General features: G+C 33.6%; 2 protein-coding genes and 1 long non-coding RNA gene across 5 annotated transcripts; 2 read left to right on the top strand and 1 right to left on the bottom strand.

Moving 5' to 3' along the window:
- Positions 1–3587: 3587 nt before the first annotated feature.
- Positions 3588–4498, bottom strand: LOC122302246. Of its 2 annotated transcripts, none has more exons than XR_006240421.1 (2): positions 4101–4498; positions 3588–4012 (listed from the first exon to the last, which is right to left on the bottom strand). It is a non-coding gene; the product is annotated as an uncharacterized LOC122302246 (long non-coding RNA). The 2 variants fall into 2 exon arrangements; XR_006240420.1 differs by having other exon boundaries at positions 3588–3984.
- A 141-nt stretch (positions 4499–4639) lies between these two features.
- LOC122302245 (glycerophosphodiester phosphodiesterase GDPD1, chloroplastic-like) lies at positions 4640–8088 on the top strand. 2 transcript variants are annotated; one of them, XM_043113415.1, is made up of 7 exons: positions 4640–4860; positions 4999–5183; positions 5914–5973; positions 6339–6620; positions 6734–6829; positions 6945–7141; positions 7636–8088. In XM_043113415.1, exons 1-7 carry the CDS (start codon positions 4764–4766, stop codon positions 7850–7852), a joined length of 1134 nt encoding a protein of 377 aa, XP_042969349.1. In that variant the 5' UTR covers positions 4640–4763; the 3' UTR covers positions 7853–8088. The 2 variants fall into 2 exon arrangements, with proteins under 2 accessions (XP_042969349.1, XP_042969350.1); XM_043113416.1 differs by lacking the exon at positions 5914–5973.
- A 5236-nt stretch (positions 8089–13324) lies between these two features.
- On the top strand, positions 13325–15389 carry LOC122303283 (NAC domain-containing protein 83-like). Its single transcript, XM_043114982.1, has 3 exons — positions 13325–14028; positions 14456–14727; positions 14969–15389. Exons 1-3 carry the CDS (start codon positions 13848–13850, stop codon positions 15287–15289), a joined length of 774 nt encoding a protein of 257 aa, XP_042970916.1. The 5' UTR covers positions 13325–13847; the 3' UTR covers positions 15290–15389.
- The last annotated feature ends 12196 nt before the right edge of the window (positions 15390–27585 follow it).

The following is a 27585-nucleotide window of genomic DNA, read 5'->3' as shown; positions in this document are numbered from 1 at the left end:
GACGGCCCACAAATACAATTATATGGGGGAGGGAAAGGGCTTTTAATTTGATAGGACTGACGAAGGAGCAAGAAACTGATGTCAAAAAAGGAAAATAAAATATATTAATTGGGCCACTGGGCCCAGTCACAAACATGCAAGTTCACATTTGTATGTTATGGTCTGGGCTCTCAAGTCGTCTTGTAGGGTTAAGAGAATTCATATTAGTTTATACATATGCATATGTAAAATTAAATTTTTTAAAGATTTAATTTGTTATATAAACAAAATTTTCACATTAACTTATATAAATTTGAGACAAAATAATAATAAAATATTATCATTTTTTTTTTTTTCGCTTTTATTTTTAATAGAATTTAAAATTTCCATATATTAAGTTAATACATGTAATTAGCATTCAAATAAATTTCATTAGCACCCAATATATGTACTCAAAACATATGAGAGAGAAGTGCACGGATTTGATTTTCAAATATATAAAACATTTGAGTAAAATATTTTTTGGAGAATGAATTAGTAAAATATGTAGTAAAATATGTAAATGTAAAATATGTAGAAAGAGAGTGGGAGGAGAGAGAAAAAATGAGTAAAATATGTTTTGGAGAGTGAATAGTAGATCTTCAAATATGTAAATATACTGTTCATAGCCATGCAAATATTTGAATATGTATAATATAATATAGATGGATTTATGCTCATATTATGCAAATATGACTTTGCATATGCATATACATAGACCAATGTGAATGCTCTAAGTATGTGACGGACCTTTAAGTGTTGGTTGGGTAGAATTATACAGTTTGGGAGGGGAGCCCAACTTCAACTTCAATTATGTTCCTTAGGGGTGATAATATGTTATATGACTCGTTAATTTAATACGAATACGACACAATAATAGTGGTTTAGGATTTAGTTTTAACGGATTCGGATTAAAACGAATTGACTCGTTAAGACACGATTGCTTAATGAGTTGATAACAGGTCAACCCGTTATAATACGTTAAGAAAGTTAAAGTTACAATTATACTCTTATACCTAAAAGTAAAATTAATATTTTTATTGTTTAAATTGTAATTTTGGACTTGTAGTTAGTATTATAATTTTTATAAATATTGTGATTTTAAAATTTATATAAAATTATACTAAATTTAATCAGGTCAAATTGGTTAATTTCGGACCTATTCAACCTATTTACATAAACAATTTGAAACGGGTCGTATTATGTCGTGTTAACCTATTTCGTAATATTCTTTAATGGGTCAAAACGGATTGACACGAACCATTATGTTAATGGATTGTGTTAGAGTTTGAGATTTTGACACGATAAAGTTAATAGGTCGAGTTAGGATTAAGTAATATAATATAATATGCATGTTTTGCTACGATACGAGCACGACTCGTTAACACGATTTGACATACCTATGTTTCTACCTTATCTAATCTTAAAAAAAATCTTTACATGGTAATTTTATGAAAAGTAAAGTAAATTAATTTTTGGATAGGGTGGCACTATAGCCATCGCTCCCAGCTTTCCCTGAGAGTTACCGTTAGTCATTTTAGTTTTTTTTTTATATGTATTTTTTAACATTTTTAAATATATATTTTTAAAAAAATTTCCAATATCATTAAAAACACATTTCTTAAATCACGTAATTAAAAAAAAAAAAAAAAAAGACAGTAACACTCAGCAAGAGCTGGTAGCGATGACTTTAGCATTATTCTTTTAGATAAGAAAGGATATAATTGATCTACTAACAATAAAAATTGTGTTAAAAGAAAAAAAAAAGTGACCTTTACGTGAAAGAAAGATAATATATAATTGGATGCGTACGTGTGACCCACTCCCTTTTGCTTTCTATCGGATAACCTTTTTTAAAAAAAAAATTAAGTTTGTTAAATGATATTTAAAATCAGCTTATAAATATATATTAAAAAATATATATAATCCTTTTTATATCATTTTAAGAGTAAGTACGGGTGATTATATTAACATTTAAGCAGACAATTAGGACCGACAAATTAAGTAAGTCTGGACAATGGCCTGCATGGTCAGCTGATCTCATACTAATTTGTTCATGGCCTTCCTTAATTCATGCTTGCTTGCTTGCTGCACCTTTGAGTCCATACCCATTAGGATCATGCTCCATCTTTCTCCAATTAATACACCAGAATTTTCATTTTCATCAAATCTGTCTCAACTACACTATATATAATCAATCCATTTATTCATAAGTCCATATATAATATGTTAACTACTCCCCTTCCAAAACTATATTCTAATTCAGTTCTACTTATCCTCCCCTCCTATCTACATAATATTATTACTTCCGTACGTCATATACACAATACTTTGGTATTAATTAATACCAACTATATATTATATCATCATTGTTTCTTACATTTCATTATTCACTGACATCTTATCTAATAATTCAACATTTCTTTATTATTTATTCATAATTATTTGATTCTTTTTTTTTTTTAAATATATTATCTTTGTTTGTTCGTCTCTACGATGTGGCTGAACCTGAAGGTGAGCTGGCCGGTTCAATTCCTAGCCTCTCTCAGTCTCTTTCTCATGGATGGGAACCCCAACCAGCATCATCGATTCATCATCCTTTATATAATAATATATAACCAAACCAGATCATAACATTTTGTGGCTGGAACCAACTGTTCCCTGTATATTTTACAATTATTATTATTATTATATCAGAAATTCTAGACCAATCACACGTGACACGGTGTAGGACCGACTGGGATTTGTGCCTTTGTTTTGACTTTAATTTTGGTCAGAAAACCCACCTCCTAAGATAAGCCTACCGTGCGTGGCTTCGCATCATCTCCAGCTCCGCAAACCATATGCGCCAAGAAGGCCAGAACCGCCGCCCCAAAAAAAAAAAAAAATTAAAAATTTCCTTATGTAGCCACGTGTTCGAATCCTACGAATTCAATCGGGAACCATGTCCGCATTCTAGCAATCCTCTAGGCCAATAAGGAAACCTTAAAAAAAATAAAAAATAAAAAATGAGGGCCCGTCAAGTATAACGGGACGGAAAATGCTACGCCCACCACTCGTTTATCCCGCTTGACTATACCGCTTGACGTGGCATCTCTTAAGAGAGAGAGAGAGACCCATTCCGGAGCGATGCTACGCCTACCACTCGTTGGTCCTTCCGTGCCCTCAACCTTCCTCAACCTTCCTAGAAAATCCTAGCCCGTAAGCTTTGATCTCCATCGCCTCAAACTACAAGTCATAAAAATTTTATCCCGTAAGCTTGGATCTCCGTTGCCTCAACCTTCAAACCCATTCCCGTGAAAATCTCACAGATAAGAAAGAAATTTATTTCACAGATAAGACTGAAGGTCTTCTTAAATCTTTTTATGGTAAGATGATTTTTCTGACTCTCAGACCAAACCTAAAAAGGATTGCTTAGAGCCTGTGGCCACAAGCTATGTATTTCTTCTGGTATTTACTTCCATCAAGATATAAGCGAGCATCAGCCCAGGAAAATAAAGATACATATGCAGAAATTAACTTCCATGATGCACTTCTTTTCCTCATCTCACTGTAAAAAATGGCACTAGTGGCATATAAACGATATAGAATTTTCTAGAAAAATCATTGAGAGTAACCAAATACAATAATCAACCCTGGGGAAACAATAAGAAAAACTACAATGATTAGAATGATTTTTTTAACGATCTTACACACTAATATAAATACCGTAAAATACTGCAAAAGCACGCATGATTTTCAATACATCAAGCTTTAAAATATCCGATGTTTTATCGAAAAGTTAAGCATCTGCACGCATTGAACTGGCTGTATGAGTTCAATTTGTCCTATTCTACAAAGGAAAGGCCACAAAAGAGTTGGTCAGCTGATGATAGAGGGAGGGAGGAACAAGAAGCTGGCCTCTGCCACTTTAATCCTTCTCCGGATCTTCCACACATAAGTTTAAAAAAAAAAAAAGTTGCTAACCTGAAACACGTGGAAGTGGAAAGCTAACCTGAAACAGAGCATAAAAAGCCCTAGAAAAACAACTTAAATCTCAGCAAAGCAATCCTTTCAATTGCACAAAGACAAAATATACCAACCTGCTAACGAAATAGCTTCGACTGCAGCGTGCGGTGGAGGTCTGACAGAGGAACGCGACCTTGAGGAACGCGGATGCTATGAATTTCACGAATTGAAATTTTATCTTCTTAACTATCGTCGTTTCACTAATTGAAATGGATCTCTTGCCGCACGGACTGGATGCCGGTGGAGGTCTGACGGAGGAGTCGGAGGAAATGAAAGCAGCTTATTGGGGGTTCGACTTCTAAAGAGGAAATTGGGGGTTTGGGGGGGAGGGGAGACGTTGGGCGGGAGACGTTTTGCTTTTGTTTTTCTTTTTTAATTAATAAAACACATGCCACATCAAGCGGGAAGAGAAAACGGTATGCATGAGCGGTAACTGTAGCATCACCCCCGCATAACGGGACGTTGATCAACTTCTGGAATCAACTGTGGTTGGACAAACAGAAAGACTGGAGAATATCCGAGGCATATTATGAGGAGCTGTGGGAATATACTGAGAGTAGATCCCGTTTCGTCGCCACCACTCACAAATAAATACCCATCCTCGAACCTCCCCTTATTCCACCAAGAATCAATCTTCTTATAAATACAATCATCCCCTCTCCCCTCCTCCCTTAAAACCCTCTTTCTAATCTCTGCCTGTTTCTCTCTCCCCGTCTACGCTTCTTTTGCATAAACAGATGGCTCTCAAAGCCGTTCATGTCTCCGACGTCCCAAATCTCGACCAGGTCCCCGACAATGCCTCTCTGTCTCTCTATTCCACCCGCTTCCCCAGAGGTACGTAATCAACGCCATCATTCTTGTTATCTGATCGCTTGTGCTTTTCTTTTTTCTTTTTCTTTTTTAAATATCTATGTACTTCTTTGCCAGACTTTTCGTATTTATCTGATCCGTGTGGTTTTAATAATGAAAAAGGTGTGGAAATGGGGAGGGGTGGTGCGTACAGGATACCCAAGTTTTTGGTGATAGGACACAGGGGCCACGGCATGAACGTCCTGCAGTCTTCCGATAAAAGAATGAGAGCCATAAAAGAGAACTCGATCGCGTCCTTCAACGCTGCCTCCAGTTTCCCTATTGATTTCATCGAATTCGACGTCCAGGTCAGTCTTGTTTTCTTTTTCTTATTGAGGTCTGCGAGCCTATTTGTTTAATTCTGGAATTTATACGAAACTTCAAGGGCACGTTGTTACGTCGGTCTTTGTACTTTACTCTCGCCGCGTAAACGCGTCACTGTCTATAATTAGGATGCCACTAAACGTGAAATTTTCTACGTACTTTTTTCTCTAATCTTAAGTTTTTTACGTACGGATTATATTCTTTCTTTGCGAGAAAAGTCTTGTCCACAAATTACCAAAAAAAAAAAAAATACAAAATACAAAATGATGTTATTTTATTTAATTATTTAATTTATAATAAAAATAATTTTTTAATATTTATATTTATTTTATAAATTTAAGTGAACTTACTTTTATATAATTCTTTTATGATTAATTTTTTTATTTATTTTTAAATAAAAGATGCGATCTTGGCTTTGGAAATTTTAATCTTGAAAATTTTAATTTAGGAAAGCAATATTGAGATTTTCTTCCTACTTTTACGTTAATCTAGATTATTTCTTTTTGGAAAACTCCGATATATACTATTCACAAATCGGTTTATTTTATGTGGTGCTGATGTGTGTACTTGTTTGTTTGCTTTTTTTTCTCCCTTTTTTTAAAAAAAAAGAAATTATTTAAAAAAGAGAAATAAAAGTTTGCAGATGAATGAGGCATAGAGCTTGAGACGGCGAATTTGTTTAAAAAAAAAAAAATCAAAATGTGATTTTTGTAGGTGACAAAAGATGGCTGCCCAGTCATTTTCCACGACGACGTAATTCTCTCTGAAAATAACGTAAGCTCCTCTCGCCTCTCTATGGCATATTTTAATCTTGAGCATGGTTAATCATAAGTTTCGTATACAACACACTATATATTTTTTATTTTTTTAAATTTTTTTAGATTTATTTTTTTAAAATTAATTTAATTTTTCTATTCATTATTTATATACTAAAAATTTGATAAAATAAAAAAATTAAAAAATTAAAAAAAATAAATAGTGTGCTGTGTATGGACTTATGTTTAGAATTTTTCTTTAATCTTTCCTGCAACGTCTCTCTTTTTTACTACAAATATTCCATGGTTAATTTTGGAGCTACTTTGTTCTCTCTTTCTGTTTTTTAATATTTTGTATATGGTTCTGGAAAAATCTCATTTCAGGGTACTGTGTTTGAGAGAAGGATTACAGAACTCTCTCTCGCAGAATTCCTTTGTTATGGTCCCCAAAGTGAGCCCAGCAAGCAGGGAAACACTCTGCTGAGAAAAACCAAAGATGGAAAAATTCTGAAGTGGGATGTTGACACGGATGACCCTCTGTGTACCCTTCAACAGGCATTTCAGCAAGTGGAACCCTCTTTGGGCTTCAATATTGAGTTGAAATTCGATGATCACATTGTCTACCAGCCAGATTATCTCATCCATGTCATCCAAGCCATTTTGCAGGTTCTATTACTTAGAACAAATAAATATCCCCCACCCCCAAAAACAAACCTTTTTGCTGAATGTTAATAATGTTTCGGTTCTAAAAACATTATGTGGATTCTGTGGAACAACAGGTGGTGTTTGAGCACGCTAAAGACAGAGCCATTCTGTTCTCGACCTTCCAGCCAGATGCGGCACTTCTCGTTCGAAAATTACAGACCACCTTCCCTGTAAGCATTCTTTGTTATTTATAATTTTCTTCTTTATTATAGGGGACTTGCTGGGCTCCCCAAGTTAGCTTGTTTATACTAAATAAGTGGTGATTGTCGTTATAAATGGTACCAGGTCTTCTTTTTGACAAATGGGGGTACCGAGATTTACTACGATGTGAGGAGGAACTCCTTGGAGGAGGCCATAAAGCTGTGTTTGGAGGGTGGTTTGCAAGGAATTGTCTCAGAGGTTAAGGGAGTTTTTCGAAATCCAGGGGCAGTGACCCAGTCCAAGGAGGCCAATCTTTCATTCCTTACATACGGCAAATTGAAGTAAGCTTTCGCGTTCCAAGTATATCTCAATTACTTCATGGAAGCTCTTGCTTAGGAAATTTGATAGAACTTGGCCATATTCTTACTTGAAAATTCAGCTATTGTGATGCAAAGTCATATTCAACCTGCCAATGTCCATTTTACTCCGAGTACTTTGATTTGGTCATTGCTTGGTATTTCAATGAAGCAGCCTTGTTGGATTTTGGTTTCTTTTTCTACAAAAGAATATTACCTTTTTCATACCCAATTTGTTAAATATATATATATATATATATATATATATATAAAATTACATTTTACTTTTCAACACGAATTTTAGGATGGAGAATTTGCTAATTAGCCTCGGTATGAATATATGTCATAGCCATGTCATGTGTGTCACGCGTAAGCATGTTTAAATACTTTTTAAGATGGAATTGGTTTATGCTATAATATTTATTTGAGATGGAATTGGTTTTTAAGATTGCTTATATTACGAAATTTGTGTGTGGCAGTAACGTGCCTGAAGCAGTTTACGTGCAACATCTAATGGGAATTGACGGTGTGATAGTCGATTTAGTCAGAGAGATCACTGAAGCAGTTTCCGAGATGATAAAGCCATCCGAGGCTGGAGAAGAGGATGGGAAGTTGCAGGCAGCAGCGAAGCCTCAGTTCTCGGAGCGGGAGCTTGCATTTCTTCTGAAGCTTATTCCAGAGTTGATTCAGCACTAGTCCCTGCCTCTTGCCCTACTACACACCGAATTGTTTTTGCAAAATTTGTCTGTTTTTGTATTAGCTAAAATTCTTAGGCGTGGAGGTTACCGCATTTACCTTTGCATTGTACATAAATAGCTCACTTCCATCTCCAAAAAATTTCGATTCGTGGTCCTCCATTTGTAGCTCTTAACGATGTTAAATGATATTAGTTTCAGCAAATTTTATACCATACAACTTTGGTGTTTGTCGTCTCTGTTTTTCTCCTCCTCCTCCTTTTTTTAGTCTCTGTTTTTGTTCTATATGGATCTGGGTTTAGTGGTCAAACGTGCAGAAATTGTTAATTTTTTAAAAGACTTGAGTAAAATCTGTTCGAAAGTTGGCAAAAGGCCCTTTAAAAGAAAATCAATTGCTCCACTTAATTTGCCCCAAATTAAAAAAATATAACCTATCATCAGAGCGTCTAAAACTTAAATAAATGCTAACGTTTAGAACATTCACTGTGATAGAGGCTACAAATGTAAAAAACAAACAACTAGTAACCTGATGGATTTTTTGTCATGGTTCGAATTTGTACATAAAATCCTCTCAAAAGCACCAAAAGACAGAAACCAGTTTCCAATAGAAGTCAAATCTACTTTAAAAAAATCTTATAGATATATTTGAATCTCGTAAATTGGCCACATTTAACTCAACTCAGATATATATTATATATATAAATATAGGGTTTTATTGAGAATTTCATAAATTGGTCACACCAAGTTATCATCAAAGGCATTGCACATCACGAAATTTGTCAATAGGAAACGACAAAAATTGCCAAATTCTTTGTTGTCGGTGAGCTACTGACCATACAATTGCCACACAAGTGCGTTCATAGGGACATAAATAGTAGTAAAAATCCAAAATATAATCTTTCCAAAGGAAAGCTTCTTTTTTTACTTGTGAATTGGTCCTCTTCGTACAATTCCATCACATCCAACATCAGAATATTGATTAATGGCATAAAATCAGCAAACTACTCGAACAACCAAATGAAGCAAATATATATAACAGTCCTGCTAGGGGTAGTTGTCCAGTAAAATATGTCACATCAGTCAAATTTTTATATATTTAAATATAAAAAAAATAGAGAACTCATCTTCTTTATGCTCTCTTATTTTCTCTTCTTAACATAACACTATAAAAGTTATTATATTTTCTCTTCTTGTATATTGCAAAAGTGGCAGCGATCGGATCTTATTTGTTTGATGTATTCCTCCACCCATTTCGGGATTTCGGACCTGGGCATCTAAAAAAAGCGTTCCGGAGATGAGGATGACGATGAAGATGAGTTCCGACGGTGACGATCGACAGCTGCGTCACTCCAGAACTCTACCCATCGTGGCGTTCTCACTCCGACTGATGCAAGGCCCGTGTCCAGGCTCCTTCGTGAGAAATTCGAGGACGACCCGGCCGATCTCTCGCTCACGGATTTTTGTCTTTTGAGAACCTGAGGATTGGCCTCGGAGCTCCGAAAGAGAGATTCCCGATCAAAGAAATCTGAGAGATCCAAACCACAGCAGAAGATCCGGTTCTCGTCGACGAAGAAATTCAGGTTTCCGACTAAACACGGGTGGCAAGGAATGTAGCAATGGTTAAAGATGGGAATCAAAAGGGGCGCTCTCTTTAGAGCATTCCGTTCATGGAGTGAGTCACGAGAGCGAAGACGGGAGAGGGAAGAATGAAATAAATCTCAGTGTAAAATGCAAAGGAAGAAAGAAAGAAATTGAAGTGTAAAACGCAATGCAAATTTGAAGTGAAACGAAATCGTTTCATTCCTGCCACGTTGGCATCGACTGCACGGCGACTCCCCCACGCTTGCAAAAAGCATTTTCCTATATATAATGCCAATGAAACGAAACCCAAATAAGTAATTTTAAGTCTTCAAATCATTCCATGAAAAGAATAACAAAAGATGATAAAGCGAAGCTAAACTTCACAGCAGGTTATTACTTTGTCTTGCTTTGACTGCAGTTATTTTTTTTTGTTAAATATGCACTTTTGTTTTTTTTGTTTTTTGACCGCACGTGTGTTTTGTGCATTATGGTTAGTGATTTCTTTCAATTGTGTTAATGTATTTCATTTTAGTACCTGATTTTGGATTTTAGGACTAACTGTAATCCTAAATATCCAACTATAATTACAGTTTTCCTCCATCATAAATGAGTGTATTCAATAAAATTTGAGGTACAGTCCTCTTATAAGAAAGAGAGAAAAGTTTCACGAAATACAAATCAATATAGCCGAGCATTAAACTCAAAAAAAAAAATGAAAGTAACCCAATATAACCAACATCAGAACAAAAAAAGAATACGACGCAAATTAAGGAACGAGGGACAAACAAAAATCTAAAACGAGAAAAATTACTCATTATGTAAGAAGCATAACCTATTTTTGATGACACAAATCACAAAACACATGGCGTTTGTACATGTTGAAGAGATAGAGAGACAGAGAGATAAATCGCAAAACAGAGTATGTTTGCACAAATTTCATCCAAATTTCTAGATTCACAAATCTCACACAAGAATTTCACCCAAGAACATGAAACACTAGAGAAAGAGAGGAGGAGAAAATAAAACTTATAAGAAGGAGCTTTAGTATGAGTAAGTGCCAGAGAGGAGCTGGCGATGGGGACGAGTTGAGTAGTGTGCTGGAGAGAAAAAACACAGAAGGAGGGAGATAACCCAAACGTGCTGTTGGAAAGAAATAGATGAAATAGAGATTCTAGGAAATAATAAAAGGAAAATACAAAATGTATTTAAGAAAAATTTACAAAAAATTTAATTTTCCACGTGTTAGATATTGATATATTGAAAATCATGAAATTTTAAATTTAAAATTAATTTAAAATTTTAAATTTAAATTTTAAATTTTAAATTTAAAAAAAATTAACAAAATGAATATTATAAATAAAAATATATGTAACATTACTCGTACTAAAATAAACAAATAACTTTGCTACAGTGCAAGCCATATATGACTTGTCGGATAAATTTACTGTAACTCGTATAATGGATGACTTTAAGTTGACTAATCCAATATGGTCCAAATAGTGATGATGTTAGCTAAATTAGTAGGCTATACGGGCATTCGGCTTAAAGCCACTGCTCTTACTCTATGGAAAATTTTATGTGTAGTTATTTTTGTAGATTTTTTTGTACACTCCAGTGATATGATTGGTTGTGTATTAAAAAAAATTAATCTAACCAATCATATCAATGGAGTGCACAAAAAATACATAAAAATGACTGTATGTAGTATAATTCCTTACTCTATTATGAGTGTGGCCCAAATAGCGAAGCAAAAGGTCATTTATGATGGAAAGGAAATGAAGCAAATTAGAAGCATCCTTCGAAAGCAAGACAGGAACGCATGGAGGATGGATGATATCGTATAAATGATACGTACCTGACAATAATGATATATATATATATAGAATCTGCTGGTTTAGGAATATGATTAAAACAAGTATGATAATGGAACAGAATTAGCATTTGATTCTTCAAAGCAAAGTGCATTGATTGCGTGGCTTCCTAAGGCATATTATTATTTGGATACATATGCCTTCATTTTGGCCACTGCTTTAACGTTTGAAAGCTAAATATTCTAAAAGCATGCAACTGCATATTTGGGTGCGTTCTTATCCCTATTTATATTTTAAATGTGAAATCTACGCAGTAGCTAGCTGGCGAGGGACAAGATCATATATCATTTTGTATAGCTTTGGTAAAACGCAAATGGACAAAGATTTAATGTGCACATGCAATCACTTTAACCATGTTTTCCTTTCCTTTATTTTATTTTATTTTATTTTTTAAAAAAATATCTTTTTCTTTTCAAACCCCAATCGTGAATCGTGATGATCATGTTTACAGCATATGCTCTGGCCAAGTTAAATTGCCCTGGCTGGCCCATATATATAGCTTCTTCATAAACATGCACGTGATCTCTTGGGTTTGGTCCTACAAGACATGATCACGGACCGGGGCTTGGATTTGACATCTTTAAGAACCCATCCAGACCAAGTTTAGCTTTGTTTAAAGTTTTGAACTTCAACCGAAAAAACAAAGATTAATTCCTGGGTATTGCCATTACTATTTAAATTTTCAAGAAAGCCATGATTATAATATTAGAGGATACGAAATTCAAACAACTGAACTTTCATTTTAATCACGTCAGAGACGGAGGAATAGGGAAAAACAATCTCGAGAGTTTCAAACAATGTATTGATTAATTCATAGGGCAGTGGTATTGGCACTATAATTAATATAATATATAAGTACTGTACGCCCATAGGCATATATATGTGGTACATGGGTTGGGTTCCGATTTATAGGTCCATTGACTTTGATTTTTACAAACTCATGATTCCCTTTCAGGGGCCACACTACCAAAAATAAAAAAATTGTTAACAATTCGAAGAAAGAGCTTGATCAGTTAGAAATATATATTAATAATGATTTATGTAGCTAGAAACAAGTAATTCAACCAATTAATTCCAAAAATCATACTTATATATATGATACCTTAATTTAAAACTTATTATGGGCATTGTTCGTAGCAGTATGGCATTATTAATTGTAGACTAGGAAGATCGAATTTGCATGTACGTAGATAGATCATCGAGATCAATAACATGTCTAGGTTCCAAATTCCAAGGACCTGCTAATTGCCTCCTATTTAATTTGAGTTGAAAAGGCAGCCCGTGAAAAAAACAAGTTCTCTGATATTCTAATGAAAGAGGAGTGAGATGATAATATAAATAAACTCATGAAGCGATAGAAAATGGGCATCCATGATAAAAACGAATCTGGCAGTAGTACTAGTATTGATCATGAGTTGTCAATTTTAATCAAGGACAGCGCGACATGGGGCATAATGATATCACTATTCAATGTGTCGACGTTTCTTGATCGATGAGATTAATCAAATTCTAATTCTATATATATATATATATATGTTTATGTGTTCAAACACGCATCGATCTAGAGGCCGTGTATTGTTCTTACAGACCTCTTTTTCCAATGACAACTTCGTTATGCATGCATGTTGGGATACATGAATTAATGATACTTTTCATGTCCATCATTATCAATTTATCAGGCCGGTTGACCGTTAAATTACTTAATCAATCAAGATATCTAGAGGCTGGAAGAATTCATGTGTGCACTGCATATGACCAACAGATTGATCTTCATTAGCTGGTCGATCGTTTTCTCGCGGGGGGGTGTAAACTCCAAATAGCCATAGAAATTAATGGGATTTCGCGACAAAGTACTCTCTCTCAACTGTTTTTTTTTTTCTTTTCCCTATTTTTTTTTCTTTGTATGACTTTCATACATCTCGTATGATGTGGGTGGGGGGAAGAAGAGGTGCGTTATGACTTTCTTTTTGTCCTTATACTGACTATGGACTACAACAGTACAACGCAGAGGTAGGTAATGGAAACATCGTATTCGATTGCATATTGAATTGGCCGGGGGGATAAAAAAGAAAGTTTGAAGTCGGTAAACAACGTGTCACACATGGGAGCTCATACTACACGGCATCTAGCGCGCTAGATTGACCGAAAGCAGGAGGGGGTACTACAAATTGTTCGGGAATACACGTTTGTAAAAAGAACCCTCGTCAAACCAAAGCAATTCCATTTCCTAAGTCAAGAAAGGAGTTCATACATGAGTAGTTGGAGTTTCTTCTTCCCCTAACTCTCTCTCTCTCTCTCTCTGGGTATATATATATATATATATCAAAGAACCGTGTCTAGTACTTCCACACCCTAGAGACGCATAGCCCACCTTCAACGCCAGACACAAGTCCACCTTCCCTCTCTTCTTGTTTCTCTGTCATTAATTTGTTGTATAACATGATATATTCCAACATGAGGCGTTGCATTTGATCTCTTTGTATCGCGCGCGCATCTTGTTTGAGATAATTAGATTTAGTTTAGTTTATAGGGCTATTGGACATCATGGAAAAACCAATCTCTCATATCAATGGAGGGATCAGACTGCCTATCGGGTACCGGTTCCGTCCCACCGACGAAGAGCTCGTCGTTCACTACTTGAAACGCAAGATCTTCTCTATCCCATTGCCGGCTTCAGTCATTCCCGAGTTTGATGTTTTCCAGACTGATCCTTGGGGATTGCCAGGTTAGTATGGAAATCTCTCTCTCTCTCTCTCTCTCTCTCTCTCTCTCTCTCTCTCTCTCTCTCTCTCTCTCTCTATATATAGTTGTGTGTGTGTGTGTGTTTGTATATATATTAAGTTTGAATTTTTCATTCCTCAATTGATTTGACTTTCTTTTAGTCTTGTTTTTTGTTGTTGCAATTTCGTATTCGCAGCTGATCATGAGCAATTAATACCGAAGCGTACGAAAATAAATTCCAATATCTTCCTGCATATGTTTTACATAGCTTAGCTGCATTTTATTCTACGACCCTTATATATTTGATCATTAGATCGATGTTTGTATATTTTTACTCGTAGATTAGTATGATTTCATGACCGTTGTCTTAAAAATGATGGTCGAAAAACGAAAAGGGCTTATCCGCGTGTTCTCTTTCTTTCATGCTTTAGGTGATTTGAAGGAAAAGAGGTACTTCTTTGGCACTACAAAGAGGAGTGGTACTGTTCATGAAAGCAAGTGTAAGAGAGCTGCTGGCCGTTCTGGTTACTGGAAACCTATTGGCAAATATAAACAGATATTAGCTTCCAAGAGCAACCAAGCACTCGGGATAAGGAGAACTTTGATTTTCTGTGAAGGGAAGCGTTCTTATGGAACTAAGACAAGATGGGTCATGCACGAATTTCGTCTTCTTGACTCTGAAACAAACCTCGGCTCCACCCAGGTATATATAGGATCGACCAGCTAGCAGTAGTTCTTATATATATATTAGAATTAGGGCTATAATATATATCACATGACGAATATATAATTTGAAGGAATATTATTTGACTAATTTTGAGTGAAATTCGGAGCTAGCTAAGATTTTCTGTGAAATTCAAATAATAATATTTCGTGCTAAAGATTTTATGTGAATTTGATGCCAGCCTGATGATCCATGGTTTTGTTTTTGAATCCATATCTAGGTCATGTGTAAACTGGAGATGGAAGATTGGGTTGTCTATCGTGTATTTCAAAAAAAGAAAAGACCTGAAAAACAAGCTGGGATCATTTCTCGGCCATCTAACAACGAGAACAGCGACAGATTGGAGGTGAATTACATGTTGGAATTAGACAATTCTAGATCTGGTCATCACTTAGGCCGTCCTCATGAAGTACCTAATTCCTCGTCATGTTCGAGTGAAATCACTCATGAGGTCTCCTCTAATTATGCGTTAGATGATCAGGAAGAAACAAGTTCCCGCAGTAGGATTTCTTCATTTTCACATATTGTGAGAGAGCCTTAAAACGTGGTGAGAGACTTGTCATGTCAGGTATTCAAGTAGTACTTGATCGTGTTATGCAACAAATTAATTAAGCAAAGAATGCCTTTAACTGTTTAAGCTAGCTCTGGCTGCAAGAAAGAAAATCCTTAATTATCTATATATATAATTTAATTACTTATATCTAAAATTTAAGCGATAGAGGTGGCAGTACTGATCATTATTGCTCAGAATTAAAGGTCTTTTTCTTTGAAAAGGCATATAATTTTTGAGACAAAAGATGATACAAAGTAATGAAAAGAAATAAGGTGGGAATACATTAATTCAAAAGATAGATAGATAGATAGGCATCCAAAGACGTTCTGTATGCTTTAATCATGAGGTTGTGCAAAAGAAGCAATATTACCAGCTTTAATTACTTATGGGTCAACAACACAAATGTAACTTACTAAGATGCCGTACGTTGCCATTAATTGAGCATCCTCTCATGCACATGCGGGGCCGATCGATATTGATCGATTCACAATATCTATCTTTTATTCGATCGATGATCTATTATATATTATAATACATTGTTTTTAAAAAATAGATCGAGAATCGATCTGATCATATACAATTGTTAATAATAATAAATATTTCTTAGTTCCATTTAACGAATCTCCACGACATTTTCACTTAATGAATCAGTTTTATATATAAGCAGCTAGCTAGCATAAAAAATAAAAACAATGGTACGTACGTGTAGGTTGTCATGTTAATGGGGAATTAGATAACAATGAATCAAAGGAGCAGCTAGCTTGGATAACTCAACTCTCATTGGGTGTAATGCTAGCTCCAATGGAAGGCTCGAATCACACTACTTACACTCTATAATGACTAATTAATGATACAATTAGAGCCTTATTAAAATTTTATAAAGAGTAAGAATCTCTTATTTTTAAGCAGTGTAAGATCTCATTCACTACCTATCTTTATCTTTATCATATGGGATGGGATATAACATGGGGTATATATGTTGAGAATAAGATTCTTTTTGTCCATCAATGAATGGGGAGATCAGACATGCATCCATTGAATTGATAATTCTTTCTTCCTAAAAATTATTTATTCCTATTCTGATAATGCTTTTATTATTAACTTACAAAACGACGTTATTGGTTGTAGTAATTTTGAACTTAATAGATATGGGCTTCTGTATTATATATATATATATACATACGTGTAGATTTATGACATTTTTTTTTTATTTTAATTTAAGAAATATAGGTTTTTTATCGTGTTTATTAATTATTGATAATAATTAATGTTTAAGAAAATGTTAGAAACGGATGGTTAAGATAATATTATGGATCCTGGTCCTTGGACGTCTCTCGACTTAAATGGAAATCCATTACCTCTAGCTCATCATGTGTTATACCCATCCTGGCCCAACTCATTATTTGTTTATTTGTTTCTCAGAAAATTTTAAACCTTTCTTTAGTACCACTAAATACGAGACAACTCTTTCTGCTGAATTTATGGATTGGTCCAGCCAGCCGGCTAGCGACAGCAATTAGTACTCTAGCTTCGGCTTGTGGGTGGCAGCAACATCAATGGAATGCAATGGTAAATATGAGTAATTCTAGTATATTAAGTTTATAAGTATTGTGTAATTATTTTTAAAAAAATAATATTTATTATTAAAAAATTAATTAATATTTTTATCTAAATTTCATATTCACTCATTTTTTAAAAAAAAAAATTATACAGCATTTGCGCATTCAACGACTGTAAATATCATTTCTCGATGAATATATGGATAATTTCAATCTTGCATCTTCTTTAATTTCTTCCTAATTATGCCTTGTGTCATTCAATGCCTGATTATATAACTTCAACGCTTTACAGCTACGATCACTTCATATCCCCAAAGTTTTTTTTTTATATTGGGGATTGGGGAGGGGGATCGAACCCAAGACCTCTCGTATGGAGGCTGAGTCTCATGTCATCTGAGCCACATGCTCTTGGATAAGTCTACTACAACCAACATACATATATTGATATTAATGGTAGTCATTATAGTCACCAACATGTATATACTTACATAAAGTTCATATTCCAGACTGTAAAGCAATTACATGGACAACAAGAGTTCCCCTGAATCCCGATTAATTAAAACAACTTGTAAGTTTATATATCTAGTTTAGAGCATCTACATTGGTTTATGTATATGCATATACAAAATCACATTTTTTAAAGATCTAATTTACTGTACAAGCAAAACTCTCACATTGACTCGTACAAATTTGAGACAAAATAATAATAAAATATTATCATTTTATTATTTTTTTTGCTTTTTTTTAAGAGTTTGCAATTTCTATATATTAGGTTAATACATGTAATCAGCACCTAAAGAAATTTCATTAGCACCTAATACATGTACTCAAAACCTGCGAGAGAGAGGTGCATGGGTTTGATATTCAAATATGTAAAATATTTGAATAAAATATTTTTTGAAAGTGAATGAGTAAAATATGTAGTAAAATATGTAAAGGTAAAATATGTAGAAAGAGAGTGGATGGAGAGAGAAATAATGAGTAAAATATATTTTTGAGAGCGAATAGTAAATTTTAAAACATGTAAATATATTGTTCATAACTATGCAAATATTTAAAAATGCATAATCCAATATAGATGAATTTAAACTCATATTATGCAAATATAACTCTGCATATACATATGCATAAATCAATATAGATGCTCTTAGTAGTTAGCTTTCTCTATCCTGGATGAAGTATTCTTCTTAGTGCTGCATATGCATGGAGGCTTGGTTCATTACTGTAGTTGTGTAGTGGCACTCTTTCTTCACCAATTGTCTTTTTATAAAACTGTTCTATTGGCAATCCCTATCAACCTAACCAGGAAATTCCAAACTTGATATTTTTCAAAGTATTATCACCATTAAATAGCTATTGGTGATGTTCCTCTGCCATGTGGGTAGTTTTCAAAAACATCTATTCTCCACTAATTCACATCACCAGATCAACCAATATGCTCAACAAAAAAATATCTACTTGTTGGAAGGATTTTACTTGCCAATAAAAAAAAGTTTCAAAAGTTAAAAATCTAGTACACACATATATAGTGATGCCTACATGGGATTCTAATTCCGTCACGCAAGAAAAAAGCTGCTTCTTAATACTTAAAAATTGGGCATTTATAGCATCCACGTCTTATTGGAAGCCTCAAATTTGCTTTTCAAGCACTCGGCATCATTCTTTAGGGCTAGCAGATCACCATCAATGAGCATTTGGGGAAGAAAACTTTCTGAATGAGCATAGGCTTTTGTAAATGTGATTTGCATTGGGATGAAAATTGAAAATTGCATTTCCTTCACAAATTTCAGTTGTGGGCCGGTGATGTAAGTTTGTTGTCACCAACCAATTTCTATCGCAAATGAATTCATATCACCATAAAAAGATTATTTTCAAACTTTTTTTTGGTGATATGAGTTTTGCAGAAAAAAGTCCTTAATTAGTTCTTATAAGTTATAACTCGTGACAAATAAAATGGTCAAATATAAATAGTTTCGGCAAACTTTTTCTAACAACATGAATTTGGTAGCAATGACAAATAAAATGGTCTAATATAAATAGTTTCGACGAACTTTTTTCTAACAACATGAATTTGGTAGCAAAAAAGCCACTATACAAATATGAATTTTCTTCTTCTTCTTCTTCATCACGACGTTAGTACTACATGCATTAACCGAGGGATAAAAGCAGCATTAAAGAAACAATCTTCTTCTTCTTCTTCTTCTTCATTAAAAAAATAATCCTCTTCTTCTTCTTCTTCACGACGTCATTACTACATGCATTAACCGAGTGATAAAAGCAGCATTAAAGAAACAAAACTTGCTTATATATATATAAACTTATCGAGGGAAGCTACTGATTTTTTTATTATTTATTAATTAGAAAAGTATTTTTAAATAATATTATATTTTTTAAAAATATTAAAAAAACATGTGTATTTTTTTTTTTTTAAGTTTAAACTTTGGTAGCTATCTTCAGTTGCTATCTAGTAGGTCCATGTATATATCATCCCGTTTGATTACGTAATTCAGATGAGATGAAATAAAATATTTTGAATAATAATAAATAAAATATTATTATAATATAATTTTTATATTAATATTTGAAAACATTAAAATTTTTATTATATTTTATATAAAAATTTAAAATAATTATAATAATTATATCAAATAAAATGGGATAAAATTATTTGATTTTTATCTCTTTTGTTTTCGCAATTGAAAAGCAAAATTTTGAAAACTTCTCAAATTTTTCGTACTGTCAGAAGTTTTATAAAAACAAATACACATTTTGATCTACTAGTTTTCATATCAAAAAATCTCAAGTTTTTTTTCAATAAACGAAGGAAGTAGAAAAAAAAAAAACCAAATGATTAAAAAGAAAGGAAGCAGCAAAAAAAAAAATACCATTAGTAAATAAATAAACAAAGGAAGTAACAAAAAAAAAGGACCAAAGGGTTAAAAAAAAGGAAGTAGCAAAAAAAAATACCATTTGTAAATAAATAAACAAAAGAAGCAGTAAAAAAAATTGCACTATTGGTAAAGAAATAAACAAAAGAAGTAGCCAAAAAAAAAAACCCAAATGGTTAAAAAAAAAAAGAACCAAATGGTTAAACAAAAAATAAAAAAGCAGCAAAAAAAAAATACCATTGGTAAATAAATAAACAAATGAAGCAGGAAAAAAAGAGATCATATAGTTAAAAAAAAAAGAAAGGAAGCAGCGAAAAATAAAAAAATAAAAAATTGACCAAATGGTTAAAAAAAAAAAGAAGCACGAAAAAAAAAATTGCACAATTAATAAATAAATAAATAAAGAAAATAGCCAAAACAAAAGTCAAAAAAAAAAATTCGACCAAATAATTTCTCTTAATTAAAAAAACAGTGAAAAAAATGCACTATTGATAAATACATAAACAAATGAAGTAAAAAAAAAAAGCAGAGAAATAAACATAATTGTAGCATTGGTAAATAAATAAGTAAATAAAATATTATAAAAAATATTACAAGTATTTATGAGTCCATCATATTATTAATTATAACAAAATTAAACTAATTTTATTTTATTTTTAAAATAAATATATATTTTATTTAATTTTAACTCATCTTAATATATTTTAAAAGATTTAATCGATCGATGTCGACATGATTTGGTAAGCTTGGCCTATACTTCAAAAGGCGGCTGTTGAAACTTGAAAATGGCCTACTGCCTACCGGCTGTCAAATTCAGTAGGAAAGATGGTAGTTTTCGAAATGATAGATAGAGCCGCTCGACTCTTTCCTCTGTCTGACTTTTTGACCGTTTCCTAACTGGGACGTGCTACGCGATTCCAGCTTCACACTAGGCGTTTTTTATTTTTATTTTTTTAACAACAATTTTTAAAATAAAAAATTATAATAATATTAAATAATATTTTCTTAATTACTAAGACAAAAACAAAAATAAAAACAAATTAGAAACAAAAAAAATGGAGTGAAAAGCTGCAGCGGATCCTCAGCATTTTCGTGCCTAATTATACAGTTCAACTCGGCAGTCTCGGAGAGAGAGACCATCTCGTCCCACGTGTCCCTGCTCTCCACCCATTCTGTCCTCCCACGTCAGACTCTCGTGACCTCTACTCAGGCTTTTTCTCATCTGCCACCAACACTCTATTCTACATCCAACCTTGATTTCCTTGTACTATTATTTAATACGGACAATATTTAATTTAAATAAATTAAATTCTTCATAAATCAATTTTTCCTGTAGATTTTATTCTCTTCACCTCTTCGAATCAAATTCTAAATGTTATAAATTATAATTTTATAATTGATTTAATCTATATTATATGTAAAAATAACTAACAAAAGTCTTTTATTTTAATCAACCACTTTTTTTTTTTTTTTACTGGAATCAACCACTTTTTAGTACACCATAAAGGAGATAAAAATAATAAAAAAGAGATGTGGGGAGAAGTTTTTTAAATAAAAGAAAATGTATCAACGATTAATCATGATTCATAACCGGATGAGGAGAACTGTAAAAGATGTCTCCTGCCGCCGAACGCGATTGTAAATTTGCTAGTTCCTATGTAAGTATCACTATTGTAATAATTTCGATGTTTAAGTCAATTATAAGTAATAAATAATAATTTAAATATATGTAATCAGATCGTTTAAGAGTTACATGTTACTCTTATATATAGGCACAAAGATCAAATGGACAAATGACATAAGTTGATTAAGTTTGCCTAATACTTAATTATAAGGAGGCTTATCCCTAAGGTATCAAAGATATTTGAATATTTATAGGCTAAAGATTCATCCATACTAATAATCAAGGTGGCTAAGTCTATCTTAAATCACATGACTTCCTTAGATAATTATCCTTAAGTGGTAATAGGCCTTGAGCTCTAGTTTGGGCCAGACCAATATTGTAACAGCCCGCTAGAAATTCAATTGTGAAATTTCTATTAACTTTAAGAATCTAGTGAAAATCCCATAAGTTTTCACGAATCCATTAATCATATAGGTTTTTGTCTAATTACATAGTTAGTGTTATTATTTACTATGGTATCAGAAGTGTGTTTTTGATTATTGGAGATAGTTAGAAGTGTCAAAATGTATTATGGTTTGTGCCATTAGACTCGGAGGGTTATTTAAAGTCTTATGGCGCAATAACATTTTTTCATATTTTCGGTCAAAACGTCTTTTTAAAACTGTAGATATTATTGGATAAAAAGAAATATCTTGAGGTAATTTTCGTGGATATTATTGGGTAAAAATATCTTGAGTTGATTTTTGTAGATATTATTAGGTAAGAGAGTCCTACACTCCACTCTCACTCCGGTAAGAGAGTCCTACACTTAACTCTCACTTCGGGTAAGAGAGTCCTACACTTAACTCTCACTCTAGCCTCATCTCTTCCATATCTTATCCACAAATATCTCCAGCCATCCCTCCCCACGAAATTATCTTCATTTATGCTTTCCATTGAAAGAATACCAAACACTCTCTCTCGGACAGCTTTTAGGAGTTCTTTTGCACACCCATTTCGAAGCTTTTGTAAGTGTTTTATCATAAAGTCTCCTTCATATAAGTTGTTCCTCTTTGAGTCTAGTTTCCGTATATATATTTTTCGTATCATTCCATGGTCATTTGGTCGGTCAAAAGTATTTTTAACCATAGAAAGGTCCTTCTGGGCGTGAATCTGGAGAGTATGTTATAGTTTGGAGTTTTTGACCAAGCTAATGGATAGATATTGGTCCGAAATTTTTATGGAGTATTTTTAACATGTATATATGACTATTGGTTGAGGATTTTTGCATGATTAAAGGTTTTGATGAAAGATTTTCTTAGATTTAGAAACTTAGAAACTGGAAGAGGAAAAACAGTTTCTGTTTTGAGAAAGTTTAACTCTTTGGTGGTCTAAACCTATTCTAATGACTTTAATAATTTTATTGGAGGATCCTAAAAATCTTATATACATGTTATATTATTATTTTGAAGATATTTGATGTTAGTTTCAAAGATATGAAATTTTATGCAAAGAGATATTCAGATAAGCCAAAGTGTGGATATTTTTGGCTAAATTTATGTTTTGATTAATTTCTAACCATGTGATCTTGAATTAGAAGCTTATATATGTTTTAGGACATCTTTTTAAACCATGTGATGGTTTGGTTTGAAGATCATATAAATATAAGTCATAGATCAAGAGATTTATCAAAACTAGTTGAGGAAAAAGTTTATGTTTTTGGACTAAGTGTAAAACCAAAAACTCCAAATGTTATTTTGTGATTTTGGTGACTTTAGTTCGATGATTTAAATCATGGTTGATGTTAGGATGATATTATTAATATGTTAGAAGTAAGATTTGATTTTTGAAATTCTTGGAGATGTTTTGATTTAAGGTCAAAACTTGTGATTCAAGTACTTGGATCTTTTTACAAAAAAGTTTGGTGTTAATTATTAGCTTTTTCTAAATGGATGTTTTAAGTATGATTTTGAACTTAGGATTGGAAGATGTTTGTTGCAAAATTTTGGTTTAAGCATGAGTTTTGAAATTGGAAGGAATTGCAACAAAAATCAAGGGAAATGGCCTATGGATGTTTCGGCCATAATGTGTTCTTCATAGTTGTGTTTTGTTTTAAATTTTTCTGAATTGATATTTAAGTTTAGGACAAAATTTACATGAGGAATGTAAATTTTGGAAACTTTTGGAGTTAGTATGCAAAATCCTTAAGTTATGGGTAAAACGGTCATTTTCCCACATGTAGAGAGTAAAATGAAAATTTTACTCTTTAAGTTAGTATTTTCCATATTTCAAATTATTAGTGATTTAGTTCTAACTTTTAGAATCACTAATTACAGTTCTCGTGATCGCACTTAAAGTTTTATAAGAAACGCGGAGATCGAGGTAAGTTAGCTTTTAACTTACTAGCAGTCTACTGTGTATGTGTGCTAAGTAAAAGAATTACAGTGTATGTATGTATGTTATCACATATGTCATGCCATGCCAAGTTATCATGTAATTGTCTATTATACAGAATTTATTCTGTCATCAATTTTTATCTGTTACACAATATATTCTGTCATGTATTACTATACATTACAAATATGTCATGTTAAATATGTTGTCTGTTATATGTTATGCCATGTTACGAAATATTACTATCTCAAGTTGGTTATGTATTTCAAATTATGTTCAAGTCACGTTATGTTACGTCAGGGCTTCAGTCCTTTCGTATTCCAGTCACATTTCATCTTGAGTACATTATGATGTGTAGAATACATGGGGCCACAACAACTGTGGAGTATGTATTTTTAATGTTAAGTCAAGTTTGTGTAGAGTACATGGGGCCACAACAACTGTGGAGTATGTATTTAACTACAATTGTGATGCGTAAAATACATGGGGCCACAACAACTGTGGAGTATGTATTTTTCATGTTAAGTCAAGTTTGTGTAGAATACATGGGGCCACAACAACTGTGGAGTATGTATTTAACTACAATTATGATGCGTAAAATACATGGGGCCACAACAACTGTGGAGTATGTATTTTTCATGTTAAGTCAAGTTTGTGTAGAATACATGGGGCCACAACAACTGTGGAGTATGTATTTTTAATGTTAAGTCAAGTTTGTATAGAATACATGGGGCCACAACAACTGTGGAGTATGTATTTACACGTAGAATACATGGGGCCACAACAACTGTGGAGTATGTATTTTTCATGTTAATTCAAGTTTCAGAGCAAGTTCATGTCAAGTCAAGTTTCAGATCAAGTTCATGTTTCAATTTAAGTTATGTCAATTATGCTATGTTGTACGCTAAGTTATTCTTTAATTACTTATGAATTTGATTATGCATTTATGCTTTTACTGTCATCCATGCATCATTAGTCTGTGTGGAAGTTTTTTTGTTAACTTGCTGAGATTTGTAATCAAATCTCACTGTGGTAGTCCCAACTACCATTCCTCCCGAATGGTAGATCTTGTTACAGGACCTGAAGGAGGACCAGGAGCTGACCAACTAGACACAGTCGACTGAACGACGGTGCGTCGTTAATGTTAATATAGTAGTTAAATTACTACTTGTACGATGGAGTTGCATCTCCAGTACTTTTGGATCATAACTATTTTGGAATAGTGTTGTGATCTTAGTTATTCAATGGATCTTTATGTATGAAGTATGTTTTAAGTATTGGGATATTTTCAGTTTGGTGCATAGTATTGCTAAAGAAAAAAATTATCCGCTGCGAATATTGCATAATGTTAGATGCATGTTAGGATTATTGCATCTTATATGTCATGAACGGGGGCAGGTAACCTTGTGTTGCATGTCTCGACGCTTCAAATGTCCGTCCGATCCCAAACGGAATTTGGGGGCGTCACAAATATTGATCCCTCTAGTTACCTCACTAATTCTTCTTGCATGTAAGCATGGAGAATTTAATAATATAGGGCATGCACATGTATTGGTTTGTTTTCCTAAAGGTATTTCAAATTATGAGTTACCTTGTAGGCCTGCGCAAATAACCCGTCAAACCGAGTGACCCGTGAGATTCGATCTGACCCAAACCGACAAATGCCTGGTTACTAGACAATCGGTTTACCAACCCGATAAACGACGGGTTTGGATTTCTCATCTTATACCGACTGACATATAAATTACTCTTTACCCAGGTTCCCTTTAGTTCTCTCAAACCCTAGACTCCAACCCTTCTCTCGAGATCTCTACCCTTCTTCACAGAACTTCTTCTTCAACTACTGAAGACCATTCTTCTGATTTCTCACCATCGATGAAAGCACACACAAATGTAAGAAAGTCCAAATATGCTCGGTTATATGCATAGTCGATCACTTTCTGTTTCAGTTTTTGTTTGATAGATAAGAAATAGTTATAAAAGAAAAAAAGAGCAAGTTTCGCTAAGATGGTTGGCTTTATTTTTTGTTCTTTATTTATTTTTTTCTTTTTTCTGATGTGCAAGGCGATAATAGCTCCAACATCTCCCTCTCTCACTCTCTGTGTGGAATCAAACGATCACAAATCTTGGTCTTGGTGAAGGTGTGGGAAGGGCTGTGGATTTCTCAAACTTGAGGGATATAGAAGTCAGTGAAGTGAATAATCAAGGTGAACGATCAGAGTCAGTAAAGTGAGAGGAATACACAAATCAGAGGTCAACGATCAGGACTTATTTTGTTCGCTCTCTCCATCACTCCTAAACCAAACTCAATTTCTTACAATGCGACAGCGAAGTGAATAATTAACTGAAGGGAGGGAGAGAGACAGAGTTAGATGCAAAGAAATTGAGAGGAAAGTTGATGGAATTTTCTGGGAAAAAATGTGAAGGATGCGTCGGTGAGAGGGTCCTAGGTGGAAGACCAAGATTTGACACCAAGTTTGGTTTTAGATTTTGTGCAAGAAAGGTTGTTGTCTAATGAAGAGTGGGAGCCAATCTCCACGGGGGTGCTCGGTGGGAAGAAGGAAGACGGTGCCTGTTTCTTTCTTCATCTGGTTTTTATGTTGGGTTATACGGGTTCGACCTTGTTTCATTTTGATCGGATCGAATCGTCAACTTAACTGAGCATGATTTGGGTCGGATTGGATAAAAACCCAGCTATTCCAGCCGGGTTGCAGGCCTATTACCTTGTTGGGGTCTTGGACCTATGGGCTACCAATAGCCCATTCATTGGCTTGCTTTGCCGTTTTCACTTATCAAGAACCAAGAAGTATGAATTTTAAACTTCGAGAGACGTGCATATGTTACTAAGTAACCGTCGCCACGTTCCGTTTCAATTGCATTACCCAATCAGGTAATGATGAGATTTGCTATTATCTCTTCCCTCTTCATTTTCCTGTCCTTTTTTACTTTCTTTTTCTTCCCCCTATCTTTACCTTATTGAACTTCACTATCGCGGCCCCTTACTCTCTCTGCTACTTTCTCATTTCAACTCCTCTTTTTGCTCTCTTTGTAATTCTTCAATGGCTCAGTGAAACGTACTACCGACCCTTGCTTCCCTGTAATCTTCTTTTGTGAAAGATATTCCAACTTTTGAAGGTTACGAGTGTCACTCCTCCTTTACAATTAGGGTTTTGAAGATCTTTCTCCGTGAATATGGGATCTTATATTCAATACTCTTGAAAAGGACTTTTTGAGTATACGTTAGTGATGGTGCGTATGGTGCAAAATAAAATGCCTGTCTTACCGTAAATCATGGAAAAAAAATGATATTAGATCCGAGTCATATTTGAATTGGAATTGCTACATTCATAGATAAACTCCATCAAAGGTACTGTTGACTAAATGGTATCTATATATATTTTTTGTTTTGAACTTTTTTTTAATACATTTTTTTTAAATTTATAACATTATTTATAAATATTTTCTTAATTATTAAAAAAAAAATTCGGTGGCAGCTTTTTATGTGGGAGAAGCATTTTCCATTTGAATTAATTCACCGCGAGTGTACACGAATTGATCCACGCGCGCCTGGCGAGCACGGTTGTTCAAAGTAAAAGGGCGGCCCGGAGGAACAGCAACTGGATGAGATGATGCGTACTAGAACCAGTTTCTTCCTCTAAAAATCGCATACTCTCTGATCTACTTAAAACACACAACTCACTTTCTTCAACGTCCACTTGTCAATCCCTACACTCTCGGATACAGAGAGAATATTCTCTCTCATTTTACGGATTACCAAAATTGGCCTTTCCGAACACGTGTCGTCCTAGAAGTGAGTATTTTTTATTTTTTATTTTCACT

This window comes from Carya illinoinensis, chromosome 3 (genome assembly GCF_018687715.1).
Source record: "Carya illinoinensis cultivar Pawnee chromosome 3, C.illinoinensisPawnee_v1, whole genome shotgun sequence".
In the NCBI taxonomy this organism is placed as follows: Eukaryota; Viridiplantae; Streptophyta; class Magnoliopsida; order Fagales; family Juglandaceae; genus Carya; species Carya illinoinensis.
The sequence above is the reverse complement of the archived record's forward strand: the minus strand, read 5'-3'. Positions and strand labels throughout refer to the sequence as shown.